This window comes from Chroicocephalus ridibundus, chromosome 2 (genome assembly GCF_963924245.1).
Source record: "Chroicocephalus ridibundus chromosome 2, bChrRid1.1, whole genome shotgun sequence".
In the NCBI taxonomy this organism is placed as follows: Eukaryota; Metazoa; Chordata; class Aves; order Charadriiformes; family Laridae; genus Chroicocephalus; species Chroicocephalus ridibundus.
Window position 1 is genome coordinate 127,325,397 of NC_086285.1, and position 20,055 is coordinate 127,345,451.

At 43.6% G+C, this 20,055-nt stretch overlaps 2 protein-coding genes across 4 annotated transcripts in view; one reads left to right on the forward strand and one right to left on the reverse strand.

The window, feature by feature from the left end:
* PLAG1 (PLAG1 zinc finger) overlaps positions 1–2,912 on the reverse strand; it is a 52,031-nt gene extending 49,119 nt beyond the window's left edge. For 2 of the 3 annotated variants that reach the window (XM_063326891.1, XM_063326893.1), the window contains exon 1: positions 2,715–2,912. The gene's annotated coding sequence lies outside the window, so the exon portion shown is untranslated. The remainder of the gene's footprint in view (positions 1–2,714) is intronic. The other variant, XM_063326894.1, reaches the window with a different exon arrangement.
* A 175-nt stretch (positions 2,913–3,087) lies between these two features.
* CHCHD7 (coiled-coil-helix-coiled-coil-helix domain containing 7) lies at positions 3,088–7,946 on the forward strand. The gene is made up of 4 exons (XM_063326896.1): positions 3,088–3,264; positions 6,155–6,232; positions 6,802–6,900; positions 7,726–7,946. Exons 2-4 carry the CDS (start codon positions 6,179–6,181, stop codon positions 7,825–7,827), a joined length of 255 nt encoding a protein of 84 aa, XP_063182966.1. The 5' UTR covers positions 3,088–3,264; positions 6,155–6,178; the 3' UTR covers positions 7,828–7,946.
* Positions 7,947–20,055: the final 12,109 nt, after the last annotated feature.

Here is a 20,055-nt window from a genome sequence, read left to right on the forward strand (position 1 = left end):
GCATTTCACATCATTACAGTTAAACATTTACAAGCTAAAAATTAAGCAAAAAACTGTATCAGCCAGAACCCATGCTAAAAGCATGCATGCACACACACATGCACACATATACATGAAACTAGACCGCAGTTAGGATGTTTTTTCTTTTTTTAAACAAAGCCAGAGGCAATTCTTCCAAGTGATGTTATAATTACACAGCTAAGGTGTACTTGTAAAAAGCCCCTGGTTTGGCCAATTAAAACCTACAGTTATTTTCACTACTTTCAAAACCTTTTGGGACTGTTCAGAAGATAGAAGTATAGAAGAAGCTCTACAGTACTTGTCAACAAACTGAGGTGTCCCCAACAAAAGCAAAAATAACACACTCCACAACTTTTACAAAATGTCTGTGAAACTGCCCTATGCACATAGGTCTCCTCCCAGGGAATTCACAGCTAGCAAACAGCACTAGTTTTTAATATTAAACAACCTGAGACTATTTCATTTCTGCAACACCCATTCCAAAAAACGCTCTCCAAAACACAGCATTCTCATTAACACACCAAGAAAACTCCCCTGAAGACCTGCTACACACAAAAGAATTGCTTTGATCCAAACGAATCTGCACGTTTCCCCCCATTATTCTGCCTTTATTTATCAGCCCAGGGCCGATTTGATACCTCTCCATTAAAAAAAACCAACAACGAACCATCCCTCTGCCAGAGGCAGAGGTGCTGCAGAGGTGATGATAACCCTAGGAAAAGAGAAGCTGTCTCTTTAAAATGCCCTGCTATGTCCGTGATCCCACGTGGAACCAACATCAGCAGCACTTTCGCATTAACTTCAACGTGAGGCGAGATGAGGCATCATTATTTTATATAAATAAAACGAGGAGACTGCAGAATACATTCTTTGTAGGAGACAAACAGGTGAACTGAACGTGCCAGGGAAATCAGCAACCACCCGCAGAAGAGGTGCCCTGCCCCTGAGCCCTCTCTGCTTTCTCTATGGAGCACTACCTCAACCCCATACTACTCTTAAGAATCCAGTTTAAATAGAGGAGGGAGCCACCAGGAAAACTTGAAATTCAAAGGCAACGAAAACGCACTTTATAAACCGGAAAGGTTTACTCTTTGCCTCACACATCCTAATTAGATCAGGAAAGTGACACTACAAAGGCATTACATTCCGGTCCGAAAAAAAAAAAAAAAAAGGGAAAGGAAAAAAAAAAAAAAAGAGGAAAAGAAAGGAGCCCCCATCTCCAACCCCCCCCCCCAAACGTACAAAAAAGCATTAAAAAAGGAAGTTATAAAGCAGCACATACAGCATTTATCTTATCTAGGATCACTCCACATTACCCCCAAGTTATGCACTTTCTGCACTATCATCTCCCCCTACCTCTCTCTCTCCTGAAAGCGATTTTCACGTTTTCTCATTGTCGGTGGCGAGTTATAAGAGGCTTTTGCCTTTCCAAAGAATTCATCAACAAAAAAAAAAATAATAAATATTAACTCCTTGCTCCCTGAAACCTTAAAACGGTCTCGGGAAGACACGGGTTTTATTCTATTACCTTGAGGAAGAAAAGGGGGAGCAGCCCCGATTTTTAGGTATTTTTTGGCATTTTTTTCTGATTTTTATTTTGTTATATGCCTCAGTTCTCCCTCCATTTTGGTTGTTTATGATACTGACAACAAGCTGTCCCTGCTCTCTCTCTCTCTCTCTCCGGATCTCTCCTGCTTTCAGTTAGCAAACCCCCCTCCCCAATGCAACACGACTCGGCACTTACTTGGGTTCACACTTTTCTCTAAACACACACCGATGGGGAAGGGAAAAGCTTCTGGGCCACTCGGAGTGGGAGAGCAGGCAAATTCGTTTCTTTATTACGAAAAAAAAAACTTTTGTCCAAAAAACGACGGAAAAGGGGGGTCGAGTGCCCCAAAGTCACTCCGGATCCCCCCAAAGACGCAGCCGCCAGGTCCAGGGGACACCCCACGGGTAGCCGGGTCCACGGGGGAAATTTCTGTGCGAAATTCGGCCGGTTTGAGGCGAGGGGCGAATTTATATTAATTTTTTCCCTCATTTTTCGGCACCGCGGTCTCTAATGTCTTCCGCTCCCTCTCGCCCGCTCTCGCCGCTGTCACTGCATTCACAGCACAGGCTCCGGAGAGGCGAGGAGGGGAGGGGGCGGCCGCGCAGCTCCCGCTCCCGGCTCCTTGCCCCTGCCCCGCGCCGCCGCCGCGGCCCCGGCCTCGGCCCGCCGCGGGGGTCGGCGGCGGGCACCCCGCGCCCTCCTGCCGTCCCCCGGGCAGACCGCTGCCTCGCCCGCTCGCTCGCGAACCAACATAGCGCCGCGGGGAGGGAGGGGAGGAGTGGAGAAAACTCCTGAGAGAGGGTTTTTTTTTTCTTTTTTTTTTCCTCCTGAAAATCATCTCTTTCTCCCTCCGAGGGAGGGGAAGGGGTGGGGGGTGGAGGGGGGGGGGGGGGCACCGCTCGCCTCCCCTCCCCTGCTTTTTCGCCTCCGGTGGGGGGGTCCGACGCGGGGTGGCGGGGGGCTGCGGGAGATGGGGGGGAGAGGGATGGAAAGCAGGGATGGTTAACACAAACTTTTCCTCACTGCTCGCTGCTCCTCTCTGCTCTCCCCCCTCCTTCTCCTCCTCCCCCTTCATAATTTAAATAACCCTGATATTTCCCTGCTAAACCCCGGCGCCTGCCCCCCAAACCCGCAGCAGACTCACCGCGGGAGCCTCAGCATCCCCTCTGCGCCCCGTTTCCACCCTTTACAGTGTTCTCCGATTTTTCTGTAATTTTTTCCCCATATTTCGGGCTGGACGCGGCGGGCCTGGAAATTGTTTGCTTTCCCGTCTTTCCAGCAGCCATTGTAGTGTATGCGCTGCGGTGCAGCCCAGCCTGCCGCACACGCCGCGCCCACACCGCCCGCCGCCCACACGCACCGCGGGTTGGACGCCTCCCCCCGTCAGTCAGGGCCGCGGCCGCGCCCCGCCGCCGGCGCCTGCCGCCCGCGCCGCCCGCCCCGTTGGTGGAAGGCAGCGCCGCTCAAGGCCGGGGCGGGCCCGCCGCCGCCGCCATTGGCGGCCCGGCCTTGCCACTCAGCGCCGCCGGGGCGTGGGCGGTGGCGGCGCTGGGCCGGGGGGAGCCGCGAGGCCGGGAGCGGGGTAGGCTGCGCCCGTACTTAAGCGGGCTGCCCGAGCCGCTGACGTCTTTCGAATTGGAGACGGGCTGCCCCCCTCCTGCTCTGGGCTCCCGCGGACGCGGCCGGCGACGGAGGTGAGTGCTGCCGCCGGCGACCCGCGCTGCCCTCGTCCGCCTTGCCTGCGGCCGGCCGCCGCTTCGCCTTTCCTCGCCGGGGGCGGGAAGACTCCGCTCGCCCTTCATCCGCCGGCTGGCTGGGGGAGCCCTGCCTGGCCCGGCGGGAGGGCGCGGGGGCCCCGGCGGGACCCGGGCACCGCGCTCCGGCGGCAGGTAGTGCTGAGGGGAGGCGGCTGCGGGCGCCGGCTGCTGGGCACCGGCGGCTGTTGGGGCGGCGGCCGTTACCCGCGTGAGGCGGGGAAGGGGGAAGAAAGGGACGCCGGGGCTCCCCCGCCGGTGGGGGGAAGGTGGGGGCCGGGTGACGGGAGGGCGCCGGCGTGGCCCCGGCGCTGTCCGGCCCGGTGGCGGCCCGCCCGCCCGGCCTCGCCGCACCTGACCTGCCCCCCAGCCCGCTTACGGAGGCTGAGGCGGCTCGGCCCTGCCGAGCGTCCCGACCCGCCGGCTGCCGCCCCCCGCTCGTCCCGCTGTCATAGCGATAAAAAAAAAAAGTCGGATTTCTATACGGCCTTTGCTCCAGGGTTTAAGGTTTGACAAGCTGGTCTGTATTGCAGCGTAATTAGTAATGCTGTATGTATATGCGCGTTTAAAAAAAAGCACAAGCGCTTTTCAATGGGAGGGAGCCTGTAGAAAAATATCCTGATAGTTTATGAACTGGAAAAGCCCTAGGGTTAAAGAGCGCGCGCAACAAATGTATTTCTCTGTGGTACAGTTTACAACTGTTAATGTGTCAAAGCGTAATTAAGGACTGTGGAATAGACAAGCCTTGGGTTGTGGTCGGGCTCAGACCTGTAATCTTGAAAGCAGGAAGGGCAGGCAGCCCGTGCATGGGCGAAACTGGAGGGGGGGAAGCTCCCTTCCTGCTCAACTGCTCATTCAGGCGGGCAGCAGCGCTTCGGTGTGACCTGCCTGCCCTTCGCGCCGCTAATGTTTCAAATCCTGAAGTGCTTCGGAGAGAGGGAGAGAGAGGAAACGCCCGCAGGAGCTGTCGGACCTTTTTGGTAGTGCTAAGTATGTTTAAGCGTTTGCCTACTCTAAACTAAGGAGGTTCGGGAGAACCCGAACTGCCTGTTCATTAAGTAGGTGTTTAATGCATTGTGTGCATTGTTCCTTTAAGCTGGGCACGGTTGCGGTCTCTAGTGTAATCAAACTGAAAATGTTAATTGTAGCTTGTATAATGGACATCGATGACACATCCTAGGACTCTTTTAGAGAGTAAGGCTGAATACTCTTTTCGAGAGTAAGGCTGAAGTCAGTCTGATACCGTACACCTTGAGGCATGTCTGCTTAAGTGATACTTATGCCTCTAATGTCAATGAAACAGAGCTGTAACACGGACACAAACAAACCTCTGAAAATGTTGTGTCTGTGGTACTGACTTAGATGAGGCATAGTGATATGCTGCTTTTGTTTTCTTCTACTTCTTCCCCCTCCTCCTTGAAGTCTGAGTGATGCTATTGTTCTACATGCTTTTGTTTCCATTTGAGTTGGAAGTGCCTGATCAGAAATCCTCTTGCACCCCCAAAAAAGCAAACATTTGCCTAGCTTGTAAAGTTAACTTAAACACTGGATAGTTCTCAAAGGTAAGTGGAAGGGTTTCCTGGTGCTGTTCTTCAAAAGGCCCATTTGCAGAAAGCGGTCATGTGGCATGCAAAAAAATACTCCAAGCACCAGGAGAGTATACTTGCACGGGATGTAAAATGTAGGGCTCATTCACCTGGAATAGCTTACTCAAAGAAGAACCTTCCTCTAAAATATTTTCTGTCTGTGAGCCACTAAGAACAGGATTTGATTTTTTTTTTTTTTTTGGCTGATATCAAGCAAAACTGGCAATTTACTGCAAACTTGCAGTTATCAATCTCTAACATGAACAGAAAGAGGTTTAAGTTTACGATTAGTAGCAATGTCTTTAGGAAAAAAACACCCAACAAGATCAAGCAAGGATGTTCTTTCACAGTTTCCTTCATCAGCTGTACTTTAATTTGCTGGAAAGAGCGCACTCTTCCTCAGTCCTGTGTTTCTGCCTGCATTGGCTCAAACAATCATCTGGTCAACATTAATTTATTTTTGGTTAGATTTAGTATTTGTTTGGAAAAATACCTGCATGGCCATATGTGTGCCAGAGGCAATGTATGGGAAGTAGTAAAGGGAATGAGGGTCTGCTGTTCATCTTGATGTCATCATCTTGGATCAGTGTAGGTTCTTGGCGCTGAACTCTGTCTCTCAAGCTTAAAGTTCCTAGAGTCAGTGTCAAACTAATAAACTGGTGAAAAATGTGATTCAAGCTGTCATACACAGTGCAAGTGGATCTGGTCCCTCCTTGTGGTGAAGCCATTTCTTTTTCTGTTAATGTACAGCAACACAGGAGGTGGTAGGGCACTTGTTACACCTGGGAAAGCTCAGTGAAGATAGAGATGTGATCCAGCTAAGGAGTAGGCACAAATCCGGAAAAGTTTACTTGCATGTTGCTCCCCCACGCTACTAATTGAAGTGTCTACAGTGTGTTGGCTGTGAACAGCTTCTGTAGAACTGCTTCTCCTGGACACGTTCACTTCCTTAATGCTATGACAGGCTGGTATGAGAGTCACCACAGTGGCTCCATTCTCTCCAGGAATTTATCAGGGAGTGAGCAGTCTTGGTGACAGGCTGAATTTGCCTGAGTTGTCGTGCTGTTAGTGCTTTTGAAATAACATTTTGTAAAAGAAGTTTTGTGATGGTGTGTTTTTCTTTTTTTTACAGGCAACCAAACTGTGTACGTTATTGTAAGGCCTTTATTACATGCTGTAGTTCAGACTTAATCCTGATTTACTGTTAAAAGTAGATACTTAACCTGTTTCTTTTCTGTTTCTAGCCGAGGTACGAGTGTCTGTCTAGAATGTCCAGGCACGCACAACAGCTTAGAGACCATGATATAAATCCATGTGTAGCGGTAAGATGATCAAATTGGGATTTCTCTTTGTATGTTTCAAAGTTAAATAATACAATTTCTAGAGGATTTCTTTGTGGATAGCACTCTTGTATTGGCATTTTGCATGAAAAGTTTCTTGAAGAGTCTGAAGGTGGGAAAAGCTGAAAAACATCTGTTACACTACATGTGAAATAACAACCAGTAATTCCTCATAAATAGGACTAGTACAACTGATAGGAATCTCTTCATTTTTCTGCCTGTAAAACCAGAGCCTGAAATCCTGGTTAGACAAGCTTTGTTGATTTTTAAGTGTCTTTTGTGGGTTATACCAAGCATCTTTGTAAACAAGTATTCTGTGGACCCTATCCTTACTATTTGAAGAGTACTCATGTCTGTTATCTCTAAATGAAGTCATTGCTTGGTATTACAGATTATCCTTTGTGATAGATGTTCCTCTGCTCTCTTTGATAGCATTCTTTCATCTGAGAAGCTGCCTCCTATCTTCATAGATATTCTGGGACTTGTTAGAATTTTTAGACACTGAGCACAGTAACTTCCCTCAGCTCTGAAGTATGTTTTCCCTATTAAAGGAAACAGATGCCTCTAGAAAATGCATGGATGACAACAACTATAAGAAGGATATGTGTACTGCTTATTTTTTGAAGTACAAAAGCTGCAGGAAATTCTGGGTAAGCGCAGTAGATTTTTCTAAATTTTACTCCATGCTTTGCTTTAAGTACATTATTTCTGACACACCGATTTCTGAACTCTTCAGACCTAGCGAGTGCTGACTGTAGCTGTTTTTATGGTGACTTACAGGCCTAGGTAGTCCCGATATGTGTTGCTGGAAGACTTAAGCAGATGCACATCAAAGTACTTGGTTCCCTGGAGTTTACCTTCTTAAATTGCAAGTCAGTGTTCTTTGTTCTTGCAGTACCTGAGTTGTTTCCCTCTGAATTTGAGTCAGATGTTTCTAGTAATAAGTCCTGTTTTCAGTGGATATAATGAAAAAGTACTGAGTTAAGTTCATCTGTTTTTCCATTGGTTTGGGTCATGTTTACTTTAACCTAAGATAAAAATTAGGAAGAGTTCATTCTTATTTGGTGGTGTCCGTATTTCCTCTCTTATGGTAGAAAAGTATCATGAGGAACTATGTGCAGTTAAGCTGTCCTCTGCTATTTTCTTGCTTTATGCCATAGTAGTGAAGAGACTTTAAGCTAAATCTTTAAATAATTGTGCAAACTACCAAAAAACTGCTTACAGACAATTGCACATCAGTCTTATATGGTGTAATGGAAATACTGTAATTTCACTATCTTCTGAAGCGGCAAGGTAAACTATCAGATGTCATCAATTGAATACTAGTACATTTAGTTATCTGCTAATCAGACTTAGAGTATCTGGCTCCTGGTATATAAAGAGTACTACTGTTAAAGAATCTTATTCATTTGGAGCTCAGAGGCAGAGAATTTTGAGAAATCTGTGTTCTCATGGTCACTTTCTTCTGTTTTCAGCATGACATTATGATGCAGAGGAAAAGAAATGGTGTGAAACCGGAGATGCCCACAGCAGAAGAGAGAAAGAAAATATTGGAATCAATGGGGAAGCCCTACTGACCAGAAACTTGCACTGATTGACTGTTTTCACTGTACATATGAAGACTTAACGGCCTTTTTGTGAACTGGACTTTACAGTTGCCATATCTTGGATTAAAATAAGCTCTTAAATTTTGAAATGTGTGAGCTTTCTAGAATAGAACTTCTTTGTTTTATTCATATTCCATGTCATGGGAACTTGGCCCGTCACTGGAAGACATGGGTATCAACACAGCTTATGTCTAGACACTTTGGAAGTAGAAACTAATTTGCTGTGAAATGCTAAATATAAAATTAATGGGACTCTCAGAAAGTCTGTTTGAAAAGAGGAGTGTTGGTGCGTGTTGCAGTGTTGATCTAAGGATGGAGCAGGTTGAGAGGCTGATATGTGCAACATGTTTCTTGTATCCAGCTATTATGCCTAATATTCTGGGTTTATCAGGTGTGATCCTATCACTATTTTCACATGAGTTGTATTTTGTGTCCCTGGTTTAAATAAGACACATCATGAACTAAAATCCCGAATCCAACAAGTTATGTCAGTAGGTCTGCTGCTGCACTCATCAGTGACAGCAGAAGCTTGCAATAAATCAGATCTGCAAGCTTTGCTTGTTACAAGGTTAGAGAGGTTGATGAAGATAGAACTGAACTCCTCAGGTCTGAACTGAATAGTACTTTCTGTGGATAGTAAATAGATACTTTGCTGGCGGGGAGGCAGAGGGACTTGTAGACATGTAAACATATACTCTGAGTGACATGGCAGGTTTAACTATAGTACATCTATCTAGCTCTCGGGACAGCTGAAGCCCTGGGTTTGGAAATGCTTACTCATACAAGACTACAAAGCTCAGTCAAACTGGTACTCTAACCTTAAGTTAGATTCCTTAACTAAACTGAAAAACTAGTAAGCGTGAACAGGTTGCTGTCTGATGGAAACACCGTTTTCTTACCTTTAGTACCTTCAGATGTCCTGGCTTAAAAGCTTGCACCCTGTGGTGAAACAGAAAAAACACTGTCATGAGCTCAAGTTCCATGTGAAATCCTTTAGGACTTACTGCGATCAAGTTGGCAGAACTCTGGCTGACCTCATGGAGGATGGTGTAAAAGTGTTGTCTCTATTTAGACTGTTTTGGAAAGACTTCATGGCTTCCTGTTTCTCCTTCTGTCTGGCTTGTCTTCTTTCTTTCCACTGGAGGCCTATTTCTATGCTGAGTGGGATTTTTATGCTGTTTCCACCTTTCCCCTTGTTATTTGACCTGACTGGTAACTAATGGAGATCTGCTTTTCCTCCTCTGCTTTTTTCTATCTGTTCTGCTTATACATCTGCATTTTGAAATGGATTGATTCTACCCTTTCTGTTATTGGAATGAGTGTGTAACTTTCTGCCTTTTGAGTATGCAGTTCTCTGAGCGTAGCTGTGCAGCCTCCAAGCCGTGACACAAGTTCTCTGCTCAGTTCCTGGCAAGGGAAATAAGCTTTCTTCAATGAAGATCATCACATTCTTTATTTTGAATTACTTTCTCTGCGCTTAAAATTCAAACTTTGCTGACTTTTTTTTTTCTTGTGGAACAGAGAATAAATTTTCATTATAGAGTCAAAGGTTCTCTCTTGACCACCACCTCCTTGCCACCTTCTTCCAATACCTTCCTACATACCAGTCTCTTTTTTTTCTTTTCACATTTGGCACCAATTCTTTTTTACTGATGTGAGCATTTTTTCCATTCTCATTCTAGCTTTTTTTTTTCCTAATAACTCTATTCTGTGTCTGATCTAATGAACTCCTGCAATAACTTTCTAATACAGCTCCCCTTGAAGGTCTTGTGTTCTCTGCTCTCCCTGTCTTAGTGAGAGGAGAACTTGCTGTTGCTAGTCAAACTTAGCCAAACTACTTCCTCATTGTCCATGCCTCTGTTTGATCTTGCTCATCTGCAGTTTTTGGGGAGCTGATTGTCCCCTTCTCCTTAGGGCTGTGTCTCTCTCTGGACTCTTCTGGTTTTGCTGTCTTGCTTGTCTAAGGGCACCTTCTCTCCCACTTGGCACAGGTTTGTCATTTGGCACCTCTGCTGTATCTTTGGGCATGTTCTTTGCTCCTATGGCTTTGGCTACTATTCTAGTGCTTGTTGTTTTCCTGTTGTTGTGCGCTTATATTCTGGGCTTATATTAAAGTCTACTGTATGTTTTAGTTCCACGCAAGAAAAGCGGCATCTCCTCTTGATATGATTATGCTGATTCTTCCTTGCATAAGCTTAAGTTCCTCAAAGTCATCTCACTTATCCTAGGTTTTCCTTCCAAGTTTTCTTTGAGTGTAGAAATGCCCTTTCTCCTAGGTTAATTAATTAATCACAATTTTTTTCCCTGCCAATATTTACTTCGAAAGTTGCTATTGTTTTTGTTTCCTTTTAAAGGATGAATGATGTATCTTTAGACTTCAAGATACCTTGTACTGCTTTGTAAAGTGTTTGTAAAGAACCAGGACTGGACTTCAGAAAGTCAGAAAAGGAGATGCATTCCCTGCTTTCAAGTGTCAAAGAACGTGGGTCACAGGACAGGCTAAGGCACATGTAATGCAAGAACAATATTCTAATATTAGACTTCCTCATCATCAGTGGACACACATGATAGGCTCCCTGTGAGTGTTACAACAAAAATGGGTTTAGTGAAGAATTGAGGGCAATTTAAACAGTGACCTCGTGGATTTAATTCAGGTAATCAGTCATCTATTGTGGGGAATGCCATTTGTTTCAATTCCATATGCCTTATAGTTACTGTTAAAGAACACAACTTATGAAAATCTTGGAAAGCACAAGTTTTCTTCCTTATGTTATAATGCCTCTCGAGTAATCCATTAGTTAAGTCTGAGTTCTCATCATTTTTCCTCCCTTACTGGACACTGCTGTTCTTCCTTTCACCACTGAAGCTTAAGAGTGGTTAGTTGATAGCTAAAACATAGGCTCTTATGTATGAAATGGTTGAGGTTTTTCCATTAATTTTTGTAGTGTGATTAACTGTTGGTTGTGAGCCAAAGAAAATGGTCTCTTCCTCATACCTGAGAGCTTATATTCCACACTTCACTGAAACACAGAGGTAAGCCATAGCTTGCCAGTCTTACTGGGCAGGAATAAACTGGGTTGAATTCTTAGTTTTGCTTGTGTGCTAACCCAGAAAACATAACACAGTGGACACAATGTAATTAATTCAGAAGCAGGGAAAAGACCCGTGGGTTTTCTTTCATTTAATAGTTGTAATTCTTCATTTTTGCTTGTGGTATAAGCATCAAATCTGGATAGTGGCATTATTGTTTCATTATTTTTTGCTTGACAGCTGGATGGTGCTGTTGCACAACAGACTGTATGAAAACAGAATCACTCCACCCACTACTGGCTCTTTTGAGTTTTTTTTAGCCTCTTCCCACAGAGATAGCAGAATCCATGAAGGAGAAAGGGAAGATTGGTGTTGTCTCTACGCTATAAAAAGAGGAGGAGGACGAGTCTAAATCACTGCTGGAAAATAGGTTTCTGTGCAGCCTGAGGAGCTTTGGAATATGATCCTTGAAAGAGTATTTTTCACTGTGGTCACTTGATCGCAACTGAGCAGCAGCTACAGGCTCTCTGCCAGGCCCAGGTGAATGTCCAGGCTCCCATCTCTACATTTACCATCTTACCTTCCTGTTACTCTACAGCGTAAGGCCTTCGTGTGCTGGGCTCTGAAAGTTTTCTGCTGCCACAATTGGGATGAGTCTGTGCTCTTGAAGGCATTAGGACAAAGTCGTCTAGCTCTAGTGTCCTGAAAACTCCTTTGGGTTTAATAGCCGAAGCTTTGAAAGGCAGGGAGTCGCATGTGCTGCAGCTCCGAGTCTTTTTCATGGTCTTCTCCTAATAAAACGTACACGCTCCTGTGTGACTGAGGACGTACATATAGGGGAGGTTTCCTTAAAACTTCTGTACAACAGGTAAGAGGAATTCGGAGTATACAATGTTACTCTACTCTAATGCCTTTGGAGGCAGCCCTTAACTCATGCTAAAAGTATCTGCATCTTTAAAGTCTGTCTTCCAAAATAGCTATGAAAAAAAGTAATCGGAGTGTGGAAAAAAGTTTGTAAAAATAGTACACTATTGCCTCAAATGTTTGCAAGAGAATGAAAGCCTGCAACTGGAGGAAATACTTCCGTTAAGTATTAAAGTACTAAAAAGTAAAACAAGCATACTACAGATTTCTTCTAATTTTTGCGGCCTATTTGATTAAAAAAAGGTAAGAGGGGAAGTACTGTATTTATACTGATTAAATGCAGTGAGTCATTGAAATAAAACTGTAGTAGGTTTTAAAGCCTTTGACATAATGATTCTCAAATCACACATGATTACTTCCCTTTTGACAATTGAGCTGCCAAACTGAAGGCAGCTAATTTGAAATTCCTTTGCAACTTGCCTGTCTCTCCCTTCAGCGTCCCTTTCAATAAGTCGAACCTCTTGTCTTCCTCACACTGATGCTACGTTCTGCCCTGTGGACACCGTTCTCCTATTATGTTATTTTTATTATTTTTTTTTTCCCCCTTGGGCGCAGTACTGTTTCATCTCCTGATTTCTATATTACCTTCTTTCTTTTATTAATTACACTGCTTCCCATCCTGTCTTGTTATGCTGTGATCACCATCCATGCCTGAGATTCAAAGTTCATCTTGGAGGTTCCATTCTACGGCATTATCTTCTCTAATTGCCTTTTGCCTAGTCATCTCTGTCACAAGCTAATTTCTATTAGCTCTGGCTGGAATATCTTCCCAGCTCATATATGCATTATATAACAGATTATTTTTTTCCTAAATATCTGTTTTCTACAACACTATCTTCCCCTTCTACCCAAAAATGCACTCCTGTAGCTAATTCCCTGTTATTTAAAAAAAAAACCAAGGCTTCTCTAGCAGCAAACTCTTAAGACTACATGTGTATCTATATAAGAAGATAATTAGGTAGCCCCTTATATTTTTTTTTTTAAAGTTCTGGTAGCCCTTTTTCAAAAAAGCTTTCTAGTCTCGTTTATTGTATGGTGGTGCATCATGTTTAATTTGGGCTGTCAGCTCCTTGAGCAGCAACCTGCCATTTCTTATTAGTTTGTAGAGTGCTGTACACAGCTGTGGCACCGGAGAAGCCGTAAAAGTAATACTGAAGTTGCTTAGACGGAGATTTTCATGTCTTTCTGTTACTGAAGTAATGTGGCAGATGGCCTAATTATTATTAGCTGTTCCTTCCCTAAAAAAATCCCTTCTGAGGAGAGATGTGAGGGCTGTTTAATATGAAATGCTTTCTCCCAATGCTGTCTGTGGGAGTAATTCCTTAATTTATTGCATAATAGCTAATAAAATCAGACACATTGGGTGACAGGGCTCTTCCATCAATAGAAAAGAAGTTTCTTTTGGTGGTATTTTTTTTACAGCTAATAAAGTCTTCATTGTCAATGAAGCTAGGCATACATCTGTTTTTCTCCAAGAACGTTATTTTAAAATAAACTTTAAGAATTGTTTTCTACATGTAGGCTTATTGCCCTGTCGCTAAGTAAATTGTGATATTTGCATTAATGTCTGGGTCCTTTATATGCCAAAAGATTGCTTATATTCACAGCCTCCCTCTTTCAGGGGCTGCATGGTTTGGTTTTAGGGTGGGTTTTTTTTGTTTGTTTGGGGGTTTTTTTTGTTGTGTTTTTTTTTTTTTTTCAACATTCAGTTTGAGTAGATTCTGTCTGGAGCCCCAACCCTATAGAAATCTATCTGGAGCTATTCCAGAACCTGCTATTGTTGTTGGTTTTGTTTTTATTTCAAACCCAAACATTAATTGTTGGCGAATTAGGTTTTGCGTTGCACTGTTCTTCCAATCATTGCTCTCTCTTAAATGTCCCACAGCCCTTGGGCTACCTCTTTACCTATTTTACTTTGATAAACAGCTGTGCGCTGCAAACACTTCCTGATATTTAAGCGACTTTGGCAGAACGCAGACTGAAACAAAAATGAAAGTTGCTCAATCCTTGCTGTTTTCTCTAACATTGTTTTCATTTTCAAGCAGTTTCAAAAACATCTTGCTGCCTCTTTCTATTTCATATTTCTTCTGGGTCACATCAGTAGATACAAGCTATGAGCCACCTTTTGAAGCTGCTATGTAACAAATGTTTTCTGTTATTGCCAAACTCTTATTTTACCTGGAAAATGTTTTTACCCTTTTATGGTAAACATAACCACAGATATTGATTTCTGGTTTAGCTTTTTCTCTGTACTACAAAAAAAGATTATGCTCAAGACAGAAAAGAGGTACTCACTGAACATAGTAAAAGCAATTCACAGCTGTAAGACAAAGTTAGGCTAACAGCAGAAATAGGGGGCATCAGCTCGAGCTTGCAAACACTCAAAAACCTATGAAGAATCTAAACCTTTTTCATTGATGATAAAAGATCGCAACTGTTTTGACAAAAAAGGATTTTGCAGTGTTTTCACAGAAAAAGCCTGCTGGTAATATTATTGGTTTTTATTATTATTCTTGTGCCACATGTCTCAAAACTTTTCCTACCTTGAAATGTGCGGACTCCAGAGCAGTCCGTGGCTCTCAAGTTGAGTGCGACTGTTGAAGTGGTCAGTGAATGTGGTTGCACGTGAGAAGTAGGATGACAGGAGTTTTGTGGTATTTTCTCCTGATTTTTGTTAAATAGTGGAATTGGGGGAAGTTGCTGCACTGGAATATGTTAGCCATACAGCGCTTGCTTCAATGCGTAGGTAACAAAAGGATGGAATGAAGATAAAGGGACAGATCCTAAAGTAGGGTGGTGCGCTATCAATTTGCTGTATCTTCCAGTATCAGTCGCCTTTGGCTCTAGGTTTCTTCGTGGTGAATGAATTTGAACAGATGTTACCGATGGTCTGAGAAATGCTGTGTTTTAGTATTCTGCTTGACAGATAATCAAAAGCAATTCCTTAAATAAGTTAAAGACGACAGTTTAAGATATCCTGGTCTGGTCCTATACAGGATGGAAGAACCACTTTGACTCTCAGATTTAAAATGTAGATCCCTGTGAAGGCCTGTCCCTGTAGGCCCTGTGAAGGCCTGTCCCCGTTGGCTGTCTCTGTGCTCAGACGTCTAGAGCCTGTGGGTGCCAAACACTTGGCTATCAGAAGTCCCTGGTGCTTCGTGTTCTGCTTTGCCCTTTGGTGCTGGCAGTGCTGGGTGTCTGTCCCCACCTCGGCATTGCTGCGATTTACGGAATAAACATTTCACTCCATCAGCCCTGGGGAGCAGTTGTGAACTCTGCTAGGGTGTGGGTGAGCAGGCAGACGTGTATTTTTTCTGCAGGGTGTTACTTGCTGGTCACGCTTTCAGTGATTCCCTCCAGCAACTGCCGTTGCAAGTCCCTTGTTCCTGCCCTCCGACTCGTGCCTCTCTGTGATCCCCACCATCAGTGGTGGTGCAGGGCTCCAGCCTGGGGAATGTATCCAGCCGCAAAATAGCAAAGGGAAAATGGAGGGGGAAAGGGAGGACCATTGCTTTTCAGCCCAGCTGGACCCCTGGGCACCTCGCTGTGCAGCTGCAGCCCCACTTGTGCTCCTGGGCTGGAAGGGACAATGCCAGGGTGTCTGCGTGAGCAACAAAAGACGGGGAGCAAAGGCTTTCTGTGCCTGAAAAAGGGGCTTAGGTATTCAAAGCTGTGACTACATGAGGGCTGTCATTCTCCAGGTGGCAGGCAGCTAAAAGCAGATAAAACCCAGAAGGAGCCACAATTTCCTCACATCTCCAGTTGGGCAGTTTAAATAGGCTCCTTGACGGCATACCAGTCTTAGTCCTGGGTGCACATTGCAATTGAGTGCTGCAAGAACATGTGTATGAGGAGCAGAAAAGCACTGAAAAGGCTCGCTGGTAGGTTTTACAGGATGGAAGGATGTGCATTAAAAGCAATTTTCAGGTTTCTGCCCTTTAAATTTTAATGTTCAAAACCCTGAGAATCAATTACGTTAATAAATACTTTTAACACCTCAGCTCTTTTAGGGTTGCTGTGGGACACAAGAAGAGTTCACGAAACGCTTTGGTTTTCTGCGGTGTAGAAAAATTGCCAGTCGGGAGCTGGCAGAGAGCATCCGTATCTCTCCCGGTCTCCAGTTGGCAGCTGCAGGAGATGGGCCTGCCGGAGAAGCTGCTGTCAAGCTGGATGTTTGCGAACAGCCTCTCCCTGTGTCAGGGAAATCTCAGTTGGACCCAAACAGGTACAGACTTTGTACGGGTCTGGAAATGCAGACTGGTCATTTTTGAAAGTGCTGGTGAGGTCATTTATTGCTGATTATTGGTACCAATTGGGCTCTGTAAAGCAGCAAGAGGCTGACCCTGTTTCTAAAATTTGAGTAATTTGCTAATTTAAAATGTTAGCAGATTAATTTATGTTTTTCTTTGCATCCTCTATCGGGTCTAGAATTGCTGCTGACTTGTAGAGAATGATTTTATGCGCAAGGTTCTCCTCGTGATTTATTTCAGTTCAGCTTTCACATTGCTGGATTCTGCGCTAACCCAAGAGAAGCAACGTTTTCTGCTCAGTGAGGGATTAGTATTTTTGAGATGTTTCTGACACAGGAGGCTCGCAGATGTTCTTGCACAAGCCTTTAAAAGGACATTCGACATGTGGCGTTGCAAGAACATAATCAGCAAATCTTAGGTAAGCAAATTGACTTAATTTAATAAACTGCTTTTCATCAAACTGCATGGAGCCAAATCCAGTAGTTTGCCAAGAAACTTATTTTTATTAGGGCAGTATAATTTGGTGCTTACTGAGCTCTCCGGTTCACGCAGTCTTTTGGAGGGGAAGGAGCGGAGCCAGTGGCGTTGGGAGGTTTCCTGCCGAAAGAGGGCGGCTCCGATGGGAGCGCGGCGGCAGCAATTACTGCAGAACTGCTCCTTCTCCAGGGTTTTAAAGCAGGGATCCATACTGTGCTACACAACCCATCCCTGAAACTTAAAAAATAATAATATCATAATTTGAAATAAAGCCAAAGAAAGGTGAACTATTTCATATGCCCAGCTCCCTGCTTTCCATCTCACTGGGGATAAAAACCCGAGGCGGGCTGGAGTAGGAAGTTGTCACCGCACCAGAAAGTGTCCTAGGACTCTTGCTTCCAATCTCACAGTAATTTCTGGGGTTTCTAACGCGGGGAACCATTCACCGTGTTAAATTCACATGCAGAAACCCTTCCGTGGGGAGTGAATGCTCTGGCGTACGCGGAGTTCTTCTTTCAAAAGCCCATATTCAATACAGTTTTCAACGTTTACAGACAGCAAGTCATCTCTGTATCCCCAAAGGCTGAGAACCACAAAAGTTGGGTGCTTTTTATAATTAAGTGTGATTTCTCCAAAGAGAGATGATTGTACCGTAAGAAAGGAATATTTTTAATTGTATTTTTTTTTCCAGAAACTGCCTCCCTATATCCCTTTCTCTACTGAAAGATGCGTGTGGGATGCGGGATATGCCATATTGTCACACTGGGTCTTGGATGAGACATTACAGATCATGTGCTTTGGATTTTGTCACACACACACACAGAGCCTGTCAGGCAGCTCACAGATAATGTTGACTCCTGCGGTATTTATCCAAATGACCTTAAAATGATGCAGTCAAAGAAAAAAAAAAAAAATAAAAAAGGTTACAGCCTTTCCTTCCTTACCTCAAACCCCCGAAGAGCTGCATAAAGATCAGATTTCTTTCAGAGATATAGGAAGAAGACTCTGTTTATATTCCCCTTATTTACTTTACAGCAATTGTTTAATATGTCCTGGTGTTTCTGGGTAGGTAGCACTCTCCCGGTGTGCAACACAGCTGATTAGACTGCCGGAATGACAGTGTCACACTGTATCGTGCAGGCAGGTCCTTAGCACGGGCTTTTCTTAGAGTAAGGCATCCACAAGCCCTTTGTTTCACTGCCCATGATCCCACTTTAACCTACCACTTCTACACCTTCGTCTCCCAGCATATGCTGGCTGCTCTGTTTTGTTAGGGCTTAATAAGTCTTTCTTGATGTTATGCGAAATAATCGGGCAAACCCATGTTAGATGTCACTACTTCAGCCCCTGGAATAAGAGTTTGTTAGCAAAGTGAGATAGAAATTAATGTTGTTTTGAAATATTAGCATTTGGTTGTGAGGGTGTCTGTTTGCCGAGTTAATTTTATGTTTCTTAATATACATATTCCTTAGAATGTACCATAATTTCCTGGTTTCTGAAGCTGAAACAATATTGGTTTTCTTCCTAGTCACCTGTTTTTGTTAAAAAGGAGTTTAGATTTGGTTCTTTTAAAATTAGGAGCATATTTTGATTCAATTTGGTTATTCTTAAAGTTTAGCAACTCTGACAACAGAAAAAAGCTTCTAAAAGCAATTTCTTAAATCTGGACACTTCAAAATGAAGGACAACTGGTTGTTGTTGTTTCATTTAATAACCTCATTTTATTTTATTTTAATTTTATTTTAATTTCTCTTCTATTAAGAGTATTATCCACTAATATAACCCAATAACAAGATGTCTGTCACTGGGTCCATAAAATGGTATTAATTTATTGAGAAACATCCACAATATCTGACCTAAAGTTCATTTCTGTGAGATGGATGAGAAACACTTAAATATCAAATGCTAGTTACGTGTAAGAAAATGCATTGCTTTTGTCAGGGAGTTTAGACGTTATTCTTCCTCCAAATGAACCTCAGAATGTCACAAGTTTCCGTAAATGAGGATAAGAGCCTTTTGAAATGTTCTCTCTCTGCTAAACAGAATCCAAGCCGTTTGAGAGAGATGCAAGTGTGACATCCTGCTTATTAGCAGGTGCGTCATCTGCTCCGAACAACTTATCTGGGGCTGTAGCAAACAGCATCACTGAACGTGAACTTCACCTATAGACATTGAAAAGAAAGTATCCACAACCTCTGGCCACCCAGCAGAGTTAAACTGTATTTTGATTCAGTAGACAGTAGGAAACCAAAGTATTTTTTCTATTCCTAAGAAGCCGGATCATGTAACTGGTACTTTTCTTCCTCGGGCACTATGAAAACCTAATTCTTGAGAGAGGGGAAAAAAAAAAAAAAAAAAGACATCTGGCAGTAGCTCTGTGCTCCTTATGTTTGCCCTGAATTTTGCCCCACCATCAAGGACAGCTAAGATTTTATTAACCAAGAGCAGAAAAATGACTTCCATATTCCTCACACAGACCATGTTCTACCAGCTGTGCTGAAAAAAATTGATGCAAGGAACAGCAGCTAATGGCACCTCTGCAGAGGCCATCTCTAACCCTATTAAGAAGACAGGTAGTTTCCCAGGTAAACCTGTACCAGTGGATTCATTGTTCAAACCTCTAGGCTTCATTCCCCTAAAAAAAAACCCAAAACAAAACACCAAACAAAAAAAACCAGAGCAAAACCAGAGGGGAAACCACCACACATCTAAGTAGGCATTTACATGTCGGTGTTCACTGCACGTGTATGATCATGTGCATGTTTTCTCTCTGGTGAAGTGATCACATTTTAGCTCTCAAAACTAGAAGTAAGTGTGTTCCCCCCCCCTTCCTTCTTTGAGATCTGTTTAAACTATTTGGATGTTACTAAGTGAAGTATCATTTGTGAGGATAATACAAGCAAGAGGAAACAGAATGGAAAAAAAAAATATTTGAGAGTATTTGCAGACTTGTCTTGGTATTTATTAACAGAGCTATGTTTTTATCTAAAAAAAAATCCTCTAGAATAGGGGTTTTAATGCTAACGTAAAATCTGGATTTAAAAAAAAAAAATAAAGCAGACCTAGGCCACAGATACTTCACTTTTTCAAATAACTTTTAGAAATTCATATGCTCCTGTAGTATCAAAGTTCCCACATCAGTAAATGGCAAAGTCTGGAGCCTCAATCACGGTTGATAGATTCCATTAGAGCACATGGATGGGGAACACTGCGGTCTGTGTCCTATTCGTTGTAGACCTGTGGCATCCTCACAGGACTCTTGTATCCACAGACCCGGGCCCAAACATTATGAGTTTCCGATGAGGTTTTCACAATGGAAAGCTGTGATTTTAGGCAGTGCTTCTTCCCTATGAGTGTTGGCCCTCTGGGTATGCCTCAGGCTCTACTCGTAGTACAGAAATGCCCAACCACTCGATACGTCTCAAATCCTGACCTTTAACTTCTCATATCACACTCCTGATGTTTTTAAACCTTCATTTAAGTTCCTCAGGAACCTGCACCACATGCTAAATTCCTG